The following is a 12,297-nucleotide window of genomic DNA, read 5'->3' on the forward strand; positions in this document are numbered from 1 at the left end:
AAAATAGAATTTATTACGTAACATAGGAACAATAACGTAATGTGCGTTAATAAAGCAGTCAGCTGTTAAAAAATCTCTTAAAATAAAATATATATATAACTGTGAAGGAGGTTCTGCTGAAATTCTGGTACAAAACATAAATAACTCATCATACAGAAAAGCGACAGTTAAAGTAGACCGTGGCTGAATATAAATAGCACTATAGCTGTAATATATGTCATGGCCGTAGCATCACGTTTAACGTCGAAGATCCAGGAAGTCAGGGTCTGATGGGCTGCCAGTGCGTCCAGAGGCATGTGAACGGCGCTGCGGCCTTGGCGAGCAGCTCGCGGTAGGCCTGCCGAAACTGTCGGTTCATGACCGCGTAGAGCACGGGGTTGATGCAGCTGTTGAGCCAGGTGAGGTTTGCGCAGATCATGTGCAGTACCTGCGGGGCGCGGTTGTGTTTGTCGGCTATGTTCAGCAGCAGGAAGGGAACGAAGCAGAACACAAAGCACAGGAATACAGTGAAGCACATCCGAGTCACGCGCTTAAATTCGCCATCATCTCCTGAAGTTGTAGAGTTGGAGGAGGGAGCTGCAGTGGTGGGAGCACGTGCGATTGCAGGTGGTGCACGGATGACATCGGGGACGTGGCTGCTGACTTCAGAGTTGATCTCATCAACATTTTGGGCCAGGTCTATCTGGCTGCTCATCTCGAAGCTACATGTCTTCACCACGCCACTGTCTACGCCGCTGTCATTGGTCCCTTGAGTCGACGATGCTGGTTTCTTCCTGGACGAGCGGCGGCTGAGCCTGTAGCGGAGCAGAGCCTGTGATGCAATCCGGACTCGCCTGTAAATGAGCAGGTAGAATGCACCGACGCAGCCCAGCCCGACAAAAAAGTAGAAAAACAGCAGGATGGTGGTGTAGGGACGACCCCTGGTGCGATGGAAACTGCACGTGCAAACCTGTGGCACGAACACGTAGACAGGCCAGAGCGGGCTAAAGCTGACCAGGCCGACTGTCCAAGCTGAGATGAGGAGTAAAGTAAGACCACAGTTAGAAAACACACGGTCAAACAGAGCCCTTTTAGCCACCAGGAGATATCTGCTCACTGCCACCAGGCAGAGGGTGATAATGGAAACAGAGTTGGAGAGGAAGAGGAGAAGGCCGAATATCCTGCACAAGCTTGGCCCGCTGCGCCATCTGAGGTGCAGATAGGAATCGACCGAGATGGGCTGCAGCACGGTGCAGTACAGGAGATCAGCTGCAGCCAGGTTGACGATGAGCACGTTGAAGCGAGTCCTCAGACGTGGGTCTAGGGCGAAGGCGAGGATGGTCATCAGGTTCCCCAGTGTCCCGGTGACGGTCACAGCACATCCCCACACCACAGCAAAGTACCGGTAGCCTACGACTGAAGGACTGTAGCAGGAGAAGAGGTCGTCCTCCGTTTGGTTTGTTTGGTTCATCAGCATCCTGTCAACTAACGGGAATCAGAGCAGTGGTTAACTTCTTTTTAGTGGGCACACACAATTCATTGCGGAAGGAAGTTATTGGTGGACTGGAAAGTTAGCAACTTCCTTTTAACCTGTCACTAAATGAACCCTTTGCTTCTAACCTTGTGTTTGTTTCTTTATATTGTTGTTACCATAGTTATCTGCGTTAAGTCAAGTATACACTGCCTGGCCAAAAAAAAAAAAAAAAAAGGACCTGGATTTAACTAAACATATATATATGAGCCTCCTATTGGATAATTACTGCATGAGTGATTATCTTTCAGCTGACAACAAGTTATTTAACCCCAACTGATGCAATGAGTAGCTTCTCATTTCTTAAACAACCATGTATAAAGACACATCCTGTGGTCGTGGGAAAGATGTAAGTCTGTTTGAGAAGGGTCAAATCATTGGCATGCATCAAACAGAGAAAACATCTAAGGAGATTGTAGAAACTACTAAAACTGGGTTGAGAACTGTCCAACGCATTATTAAAAACTGGAAGGATAGTGGAGAACCATCAGGGTAAGAAGAGAGGCAGATGAAGTATGATCTATGTGTGCTATGATCTGGGGTTGCTGCAGTTGCTCAGGTCTAGGTTCAGCAACATTATGTTGCCCAAAGAATGAGGTCAGCTGACTACCTGAATATACTGAATGACCAGGTTATTCCATCAATGAATCATATTCCAAGATGACAATGCCAGGATTCATGGGGCTCAGATTGTGAAAGAGTGGTTCAGGGAGCATGACATCATTTCCACACATGGATTGGCCACCACAGAGTCCAGACCTTAACCCCACTGAGAATCTTTGGGATGTGCTGGAGAAGGCTTTGTGCAGTGGTCAGACTCTCCCATCATCAATACAAGATCTTGGTGGAAAATAAATGCAACACTGGATGGAAATAAATCTGGTGACATTGAAGAAGCTTATCAAAACAATGGCACAGAGAATGTGTGCTGTAATGAAAGCTAAAGGCGGTCCAACGAAATATTAGAATGTGTGACCTTTTTTGGTGGCGACAGTGTGTATCCAACAACTATTGGATCTCAAAAAATGTCCCCAGTTTTCTATTGTGTTTTATTGTGCATGTGTGTACAGATATAAAAAATATATGTACACATTTTTCATTCTTCTTTTAAACAGAACTTTAACTTAAAAACTTCAGTCCAATTAGGTCACGACCCGGTCAGTGACCCCATTGCATGTAGTAAAGCTAGAATTTAACTGGAACTAGATAAAACTTTTACCTGTATAATTTTCAGCTCTTCAAATAAAAGCCCATATTTTATTTTAAAACCAAATTGAGGTTCTTACCTTCAAATTATTTCCGTCACTCCCCCTTATAGTCGATGTGAAGATGTGTCATGCTTTGTCCTGCTGAGCTCAGTGCTTCTCTTCCTGCTGCTCTTACGGGTTGTGTGTCTGCTCTGTTGCTTCAGTACCTTATATATGATGCAGCAGGGATTTTCCAGTTCACGTCTAAATTCAGGAAGCGCACTCTTGCATATTTTCCCGACAAGATACACACATATATATGTGTATTTCCTAATTTAAAAGTAATTGCCAAATGTGCCACAAAGTGATTCTTGCTGAAATACAGTATATTTTAGAGTCTGCTGTGTCTGAATTACGTTACATATTACTGGACTTCCTCAGCTTTACCCACATTTTTACTACACTTAGGAATTTGTCCAGCTAAATAATTAACATGATATGCTGAATAATTTCCACAAAAATACTCTGATGTCTACACATACAGTCTAAATGCTGAGGGTTTAAACCATTTTATTTCTCTATGACTCTATGCTTAGGCTATTTATGTTTTTTATTTTATATATTGTATTTTGTACTGTAACCATGGTCACAGCTAGAAACACTGAGCAACTGTGTTTTCATAAATTACTCCTGGGACTATTTGCGACACATTTAAGAAACAAGTGGGTCCATATCAGGCCTTGTGTAACATAATTGATTTGATGGCACAGGATTTAATGCATGAAGGCATTCATTTATATTATATAGTGGCATCATACTTATTATTATAATCAGACAGTACGCTGTAGTGCTGTTGAAACAGCCTCAGAGTAAATGTGCAGTTTGTTGCAGGAGAAGTGAATAACATCGACCATCTTGTGACAATTCATTCATCTTGATGCACCCTTTGTCTTAAATATTTCTTTCTGCAGCGGCGGTACACAGGAACTGCTGCGGTGGCGTTTACATCTGCACAGCACAGGGGCTTATAAAAATAGTGGTGGGCACACAAGTGCTCAAACGCCGAGCGCAGTTTTCTGTTTCGTCTGCTACACTTCCTGTTTCTTCAGAGCCCGGCCAGTGTGGTGTGACGGTCCCATCAGCCGTCAGAGCTGCAGGCTGAGTACGAGGAAATGCACAACTAGTAGAGAAGTTTGTCGTGGCTTGTTCCTTTAGTCTGCAAACATAGAACAAAAGAGTTGATAAATTGCAGCTTCACAAATATGTGATGAAGCATTTCATAGGTAAAAAAGTAATGAGAGGAAGTACAATAACACATACTCACACAGTATGCTGTATTGTTACCCTAGGGTTAAGGTGACACATCTATAGAAATAGTAAGTGCCTCAGCATTGTTCGCAGTGAATTCATCGCAAATGACGTCACATTTCATTATGCAACCTTGATCTTGACCTTTTTTCATTAGCTACATGTCACGCCCCTCTGCACCTTCATTGGCCTCACAGTGGCTGTGCTTGTGTAAATAAAAGCTGTCGTTGAATCATGTTGCTCCCATAAAGTGACTGGTGCAAGGAGACAGAGTCAAATGCAAACAATATAAAAAAAAATTTGCAAAAAATAAAATGTAAGATGCATAAAAAAGCTAAATATTGCAAAAAGTATTCACACTTTGCAGAGGTTAAATGGTTACAAATAAGTCCGATGGCCTAAGAGCTGCAGATGCTCACCGTGTCTCACCTGTCGCCTTTGTGTTTTCTTTTTAGTAAACCCTTATTTTTGTAGCTCTGTCACGCGTGTCCACTCTATGTTGCCACCCGTGAGCCGGGTCCTAACATAAATAGGGGCTCGTCTGGGGCTTTTGGACGTTTTTGTGAAGTTTTTTTTTTTTTATTTTATTGTGAGGACGGGGATTGTCCAAAGCTTAACTTGCAGTAGATGTTGTTTTTTCTCAGACGTCGGGAGAGTCGAGCTGATGTTGTCACATGAGGTGCTTGTGCACATTTTAGAACTTGCCCGGTGTTTTTAGGGCTCCTGGAGGATCCCTTTTGAGGGTGGGAGGTGTTACGCTCCCCTGCACCTCTGCACCTCCACTGGCCTTGCATTAGCTGTGCTTGTGCTTAATTACTTTAACCTGCCACACCTGAGAAGATGTGAATAAAAGGGAGTTGTTGAAGAGGCCTAAAGATTGCAGAAGCTCACCGTGTCTCACCTTTTGTTTAAATAAACCTTTTGTACGTCTTGTGTCTCCACTTCATGTTGCAGCCTTCGAGACAGGTCGTAACATACAATAAAACAACTTTGTGTGTAACGTGCTATAAAGAGGAAAATATGCTAATAAATATTCATATTCATTTATCTCCTGTACCCGCTAGTCCTCTGGAGGGTCACGGGCGGTGGGGGGCAACTATCCCAGCTGTCATTGGGCGAGAAGCGGAGCCGAGAGAGACAGACAGCCATTCACACTCACACCTACGGCCAATTTAGAATCACCAATGAACCTAACCAGCATGTCTTTGGACGGTGGGAGGAAGCTGGGAGTACCCACAGAGATCCTACGCAGACACAGGGAGAACATGCAAACTGAAACAAGGTACGGATGCAAACAGTTACTATACGCCTATATTAGCTCCTCCTATTAGATGCCTCATTGTACAGCATTTGGACCAATTGTAACAGATAACTGGGACGTTGACAGTGAGACACGACCACCAGAGGGAGGTGCAGGTTGCACCAACAGCGGCAATACCTACCAAGCTGCACTGGGATTCACAAGTTTGTGACGACCAGACGAGTTAAGCTAGGAATGAGAATCAAGCTCTGACTGTAAACCCAATAAATACATTTCTTCAGAGTAAAGTCCATGGTTACCATCTTGTCTTTTTGTATTTTATCTTGGAAGAGTTGTCCTCTTTTTGATTTAATTATTATTTAACGGCTGATTTATTGACAGGTTGGTAAACAGGTGTAATTGCAGGTGATGCATGGATAATATCAGGGACATGGTTGTTGATAAGTTCTGTCTACACTGCTGTCATTGGTCACTTAGAGTCGACGACAGGCTTGTGCACAATTCAGAATTGAATTGAGAATGACTCCTAAATTCCAATTCAATTCTTGAATTTGAATTGAATTTGAATTGATGTCAAAAACAGGATCTACAATTACAATTCGAATTTGAATTAAAGGAAGCAGAATTGCAATTCAATACAAATTCAAAGAAATTCATATACATAAGTAAAGTGTTTAACAATGAAGCTTTACAATATATGTCAGATATGATTTCATTACATATTCTATAAATGATATTAGTTTGAACTACTTGTACAGATTACATTAACAGGAAATGTTTCCCCCCAGCAATGAATGTTAAAAGCTCTAGTCACAGAACACATAATTAAGTTTGATTTATTGGAATTGGAATTTTGTGGAACACAATGGAACGTGACTCCATATCACAGAATGCTTTGCTTTAACCAAGTACTTAAAATGGTTGCCAAACAATTTGAGGTGGACATTTGTTTGAAAGCTTCTTTTCTACACAATTTGATGGTCAACACCGGACTTTTTAAGTTTCAGAAGTCCCTTACAACTTCAGATTACAAACGTTTATAGATTTAACACCTGTAATAACAGCAACATGGAAAATAATAGCAGGCCTAAAAGGTCATTTGTAAATATCTTGCCATACCAGCTTCCTCTGCACCTGTTGAGAGAATCTTTAGTGTTGCAGGAAAGATATTCAGACCACAATGGTGCAGACTCAATGATAAAACATTTGAGGAGCTATTGAGAATTAGATGCAACAGTGTTGCTCAATGAGTTTTGCATTGGAATAAATGACAACTGCATTTACAACGACTTTGTGTTATTTGATTACTTTGAAATGAAAATAACATTTTGAACAAAACTAATCAAACATTGAGGGAGTAATTTATTTCAAGAATTTGATCATTATCTATATGTTGGAACAAAATGTATGCAGGGTTGAGGAGTGACTAGTTATGTGTAATGACATTATGCTATTAAATTACAAAATTAATGTAATTGTATGTGAGATTCAACACATTCTTTCTGTTGTATGACTGTGTGGAATTTCTTTGAATTGCCATGAATTTAATTCCACTTCCCGTCATTCCAACTCCAATTCAAATTCAACTTCCTGTGGGGCGGAGTCAATTCAATTCAAATTCTAACTCGAGAATTGAATGGCGGCCAATTCTGAAATTCTGAATTGTGCACAAGCCTGGTCGACGATGCTGGTTTCTTCTTGGATGAGCGGCGACTGAGCCTGTAGCGGAGCAGAGCCTGTGATGCAATCTGGACTCGTCTGTAAAAAGGTAGAAAAACAGCAGGACGGTGGTGTAGGGACGACCCCTGGTGCGATGGAAACTGCACGTGCAAACCTGTGGCACGAACACGTAGACAGGCCAGAGTTTGATTCATCAGCATTCTGTCAACTAACAGGAATCAGAGTATACACCGACCAGGCATAACATTATGACCACCTTCCTAATAGTGTGTAGGTCTCCCTTGTGGTGACTCATCAGAGAATGGACATGGACCTTCTGAGGGTGTCCTGTGGTGTCTGGTAACAGAATGTTGTTAGTGGGGGGGCCTTTGAGGGGAGGGGCCTCTGTGGATCATCCCACAGATACTTGATCAGTTTGGGATCTAGTGAATTTGGAGGCCAGGTCAACACCTTGTGCTGTTCTTCATGTTTTTTTGAGTTGTTCCTAAACTGTTTTGTGTGTGTGTCTGTGTCAGACTGCATCCTGCTGGGGATGGCTGCTGCCATCAAGGAGTGTCATTGCTATGGGGTCGGGGTGTCTGGTCTGGTCTAGGTGGGTGCTACATGTCTAAGTAACATCCACACCAATGAATGCCAGGTCCAGAAGTTTCCCAGCAGAACATTGAACTGTCACAAGATGGTCATTGTTGTTGACTTCTCCTGTCAGTAGTTATAATGTTGTGGCTGATCGGTGTATGTGCACAGTGTTTTACTAAGTTGGTCAACTGACACTGCTATTTTCTCTCACTCTCATGGTCTTGTATTAACACTGTAAACTGTAAATATGTTCTATATCTCTCTCTGCTACACGATCAGAGTACTAATCCACTTATATGACGAAATTAATTTATTCATGTGATGCATTTTAATATTTAAAATGATAGAAAACAAGGGGGGAAAAAAACAATCACCATTTCTTACAACCATATATTCAGTTTAATGATTTTAGATTTCATTTTGTTTCCAAATAACAATTAGGAAGCCCCAACGTGAACCATCACTACCGTTTTTTTTCTTCTTTTCTTCTCAGTAATCTACAATTACAGTAATGTTTCAACACACGTCTTCTAAATAACATTTAACACATTTGTAGACATTTTTCTTTGTTATTGCAGTTAACATGAAAAGTTAGCAGGAGTGCTTAAGGTATTGCTACGGTTTCTGTTTCCTAAAGGCCGCCGCGACGGTTTTCACTGGGCTGCTCACTGGGTGACGTAGAGTACACGAGGCAGAGCAGACAAACTAAACTTTTTATTCATTTATTTATTTATTTTTTAATACCTGCATGGGTCTATAATGCTATCAAAAACATTTATTTATTTTTTGTTGCATACAGCTTCTGCATCTGTGTGGTCCTTTTCTCTTCCTTTGATAGCATAATGCTGGTGTCAGTCATTTCACTGCTTCCTCTTTTCATCTACGACATTGCGGTGAGATTTTAATTTTTTTTTTTTCATGTGCACATGTTGCAATAGTCCTGCTACTGAAATCATAAAGCAACAATAGTCCTGCCGTCTCACAGTGGATCCCATTAAGACACTGAAACCTCTCGGTCTCTCTGCAGATGAAAACCTGCCGCCTCATGGTTGCGGTCGACAGCTTTTTCACTATATCTCAAAGGGAACTAACTTATTATCATTTCCTCCAGCCTGAATGCTTTTTAAAACGGGCCGTGTCAAAACATTCTGATGGCTGCATGGCGCACCAGACGACAGCTACGACAACGGGTTTTAAGACGTAGTGGAAATTCTGCCAATCTGCCTTTCGTCTTCCTGTCTCTGTCCCACAGAGTTAAAAAGAAACAACAGACCATATAAGCCAGAACATGGAGACCCACAACACAGAGAAATATTTGCATGATATTGCAGAAGTGGTGAGGAAATTATGGGTACCCTTGTGTTTTCTTCTTGGGCCACAAAAGCAGAACTTAACAGTGGTTCAGTCCACCACCCTTGTGACAGCTGCAGCGTGATGCCAGCCACCGTCGGCGACAGCTACTAAACCTAAGCCCAGTGGTCACGTCTGGTAATATTAATGCTCTGGAAATGAAATGAATGGTTGCAGAGGTGAACATTAAAAACGCAGGAGAGGTAGGGTCTAGAGTCCGGTGCGGTGCTTCACGTGATAGATGTCGTCAGCTGTAGGTTGGAGGATGCTCGAGGGAGTACGTGCTTGAGAGAGACTTGTTTAGAAGTTCCTCTTGAGACTCTCTGAACAGTCAGTCTGATCGCTGAGAGGATGAAAACATATCCCTCTACACAATGCACCATGAAGAGTCATACTTTTTTTTTTTTTTTTACTATTATTATAATTTCACTGAAACACCAGCTGGAGCCACACCGGCCGATCTGGCTCTCACGTGGTCGTCGACCTCCAAGTCACAGTGTGCTTCTTCCTGATTCGCTCTCTCTCTCTCTCTCTCTCTCCACGTCAGTAAGGAGTGAAGAGGATTGGTCCATGTGTGGTGCGGATGGGACCCGGGGCTGGCCTCAGGAGGCTGAGGGGTGATCCCTGTAGGAGGTGGTGATGGGGGTGAGGGTGGGAGGCCGGGCCGGGGTGACGTAGCGCCAGCTGATTTGAGGATGCTGCAGCGGCCATCGCTGCGGCAACAGCCAGAGGATTTGGTAAAAGTCCGGCCCCCAGAGTTTTTGGAAGTTCCTTTTGGGGAAAAAACAAGAAGGATCACATGATAAGTAAACGTGAGACGAACTGATCTGATTTAAGAACGATACTGTGATTTTATGAAGGAGACTGTGAGTATATACCATAAAGTCTGTGCGCTTCTTGTGCCGACTGAGAAGAGGATTAGGTTTCCCTGCTACTCCATCCCGATGCCTCCGGCTAGATATATGCTGCAGCATGAAATCAGAAAGATATTGGATATTGAGGGCTGCTCGGAGTATAACAATTTCGCTTGGGGAGGGGGGTGGTGGTGGTGGTGGTGGTGGTGGTGGTGGGGAGGGGGCTCTTTTTCAGTCCGGCTGTCTCACCTGTTTAAGCTGCAGCTCAGAGTTGACTCTGACGTTGCAGATCTCACAGTGGAAGGTGCGTTCCTGAGTGTCGGGGTCAGAGGACGGCTCCCCTCCCTGCTCGGGGCTGGGTTTGGGACCCAAGCGTGGGTACGCTTTAATGGGCCCCAGTCCGCTTCGAGCCTCCAGAATAGTTTTGTGTTTGGTACCTGGCAGCGGGAAAAAGACACAGCAGTTTTCAGTGAGCATGTGCTAAATGCTAAAGAGGCCTTATGGCAAAACTGATCTTCTCTTTTCTCTGCTGTTTTCAAGGGCAAGAGAATCACTGGAGCGGTAACTAGGCAAACTTCATTAAAAAATCATGAGACAGGACTGCATGAGAGATGTAAGAGTTTTCTCAGGACTGCATAAAAAGAGGTGATATTTATCGTGGGTGGTAGGTGGGCACACATTTACAGTTACAACCAATTCAGCCATGTTTTTAACTTTCCATTCTTACCACTTAGTGGCAGTAATGCACCTTTTAGTGAAACAGTGCGTCTAACACTTGAAGGATCCGTCTAAAGAATAATTACTGTGACGCTTCTGAAAGCTTTTTGCATAAGTTTGTGAATATTCGCTGGTGTGACAAAGCTGCGTTGGACTAACCTTTGTTATGTGCCTCCAGTTGTGATAGGGAATTAACAGCTACTTTGCATAGGGAGCAGTAGAGGAGCTTCTTGGCTTTCTCCTCCTCCGACTCCCCCGAAGAATGGCTGGGCGCCGGGGACGGGGTGTCAGAGAGAGCAGGCGCTGCCGGATCCACGGGAGCAGCAGTGAGGGCTGCGGAGGGGGAGGGAGAGCACGGCAAAGGTGTGCTGACAGGAGGCAACAGGGGGCACTCTGAGTCCGCTGAGCTCAGTGTGGGTGTTGGGAGGCGGCTGGGGGTCAACAGTGGCTCTCTAGAGCTCGGACACGACTGAGGGTCGTCTGTAAACAGAACAGAACAAAGTTTTCTGGTCGGTAAACCGTGCAATTAACCCTCCAACCCTGATGATCATGAAGTGTGAAAACAATAACGTGTCTTTTCCAGCACTATTATTGCACTCGACCCTCTGTTTCCCCGAGGTCAGACACACTGCTGCGTGGGTCCATCTGGGCCTGTCAGCAGGTCTGGCCCGCACAGTGTGAGCTGACACGTTGGCTTGACGAAGCTTGGTGATTTTTTTTGTTTTCTGCTGGTATAGTTCAACTCGTCATTGAACTGTGCGATGGAATCATTCGTCAGACAGGATTTGCAGGGGTTTGCAGAATTTAAGGACTAGCCTGGAGAGTTTGTGGATGGAGAAGTTGGTCTGGGACCGCTCCATTGGAAACTAATATTGATCTGCTGGATTGATTAAATTAGGGGTGTCAAACAAACGGCGCGGGGGCCAAAACCGGCCCGCCAAAGGGTCCAATCTGGCCCAAGGGATGAATTTGAATTAATTAACTGCAATTTTTCTATAAAAGTAGCTGCTATTCCTAATTTGTCCACCAGGGGTGACACTGTTTTAGTCAGAGTTATAGAAGTAACAACAACTCTGGGACAGAGAACTAAACAGTAGATGGCAAGAAATTTCAAGTTGTTCATAAAATGTTTGGAGAAAGGACATCAGATCAGATGTAAAATGAGTTTGACACCCCTGGTTTTAATAATGGCTGACTTTAAGCTGTGGTTGACAGAAGAGTAATGCACAGTTTATGCTTCTGGGTCAATCTGACGACGTAGCTACGGCATCAGTCCAGACCCTGATGCCGTAGCCTGACGTGCACCTCCCCAGAAATGTAACTACGACGCAGACCTCAAGAGCTGTGATTAGTCCGCTTGGTTGTTGCATGTTTCTGATTTAGTGTTTACGGCTGCTTCTCCATCTCCGCAATTTTCAAATTGATTGTTTTGGATCAGTTAAAGATGGAACACATCGAGGAAAGGTTAACTGAGGAGGTTCGGAGATACAAATCATTTTTATGGGCTAAATTTCAGCGAAAGTTTCAGTCGCCATTGTTGAAAGTGAAGCAGGAAGTAGAAACAAAAATGAACCCGACTGGCAAAAAAGACACAGCGCCGACTAGTGTTTGGGTGGCGTTATTACAGAATGAGCCAGACGAGTGCACAAGTATAAATAGCTCGCACCGGTGTAGGCTACGTGTGTGTTCCACAGAGGTATAAACTACACTTAAAAGTGACGTATTTACAGGTCATCTGAGACATTTGTTTGTTTGCCCAATTGCATGAAGAGGTATTTTCTTTCTCTGTTTATCCTGAAACCAGACTCATATTCTGATTAGAACAGAATTTGTCTACGCCGGGCTACATCATAA

General features: G+C 43.6%; 2 protein-coding genes across 2 annotated transcripts in view; both read right to left on the reverse strand.

Annotated features, from left to right (window-relative positions):
* Positions 1–156: 156 nt before the first annotated feature.
* On the reverse strand, positions 157–1,956 carry gpr84 (G protein-coupled receptor 84). Its single transcript, XM_084542076.1, has one exon. The coding sequence runs from the start codon at positions 1,454–1,456 to the stop codon at positions 260–262; it is 1,197 nt and encodes a 398-aa protein (XP_084398202.1). The 5' UTR covers positions 1,457–1,956; the 3' UTR covers positions 157–259.
* A 5,824-nt stretch (positions 1,957–7,780) lies between these two features.
* Positions 7,781–12,297, reverse strand: part of LOC311486415 (zinc finger protein 385A-like) — a 28,944-nt gene continuing 24,427 nt past the window's right edge. Inside the window, exons 5-8 of the mRNA XM_084542259.1 lie at positions 10,603–10,923; positions 9,976–10,163; positions 9,751–9,837; positions 7,781–9,643 (exon numbers count right to left, since the gene is read on the reverse strand). Of these exons, the coding sequence (XP_084398385.1) occupies positions 9,416–9,643; positions 9,751–9,837; positions 9,976–10,163; positions 10,603–10,923 (824 nt within the window). The 3' untranslated portion in view covers positions 7,781–9,415. The remainder of the gene's footprint in view (positions 9,644–9,750; positions 9,838–9,975; positions 10,164–10,602; positions 10,924–12,297) is intronic.

The sequence above is a fragment of the Chelon labrosus genome, assembly GCF_963514085.1.
Source record: "Chelon labrosus genome assembly, chromosome: 4".
In the NCBI taxonomy this organism is placed as follows: Eukaryota; Metazoa; Chordata; class Actinopteri; order Mugiliformes; family Mugilidae; genus Chelon; species Chelon labrosus.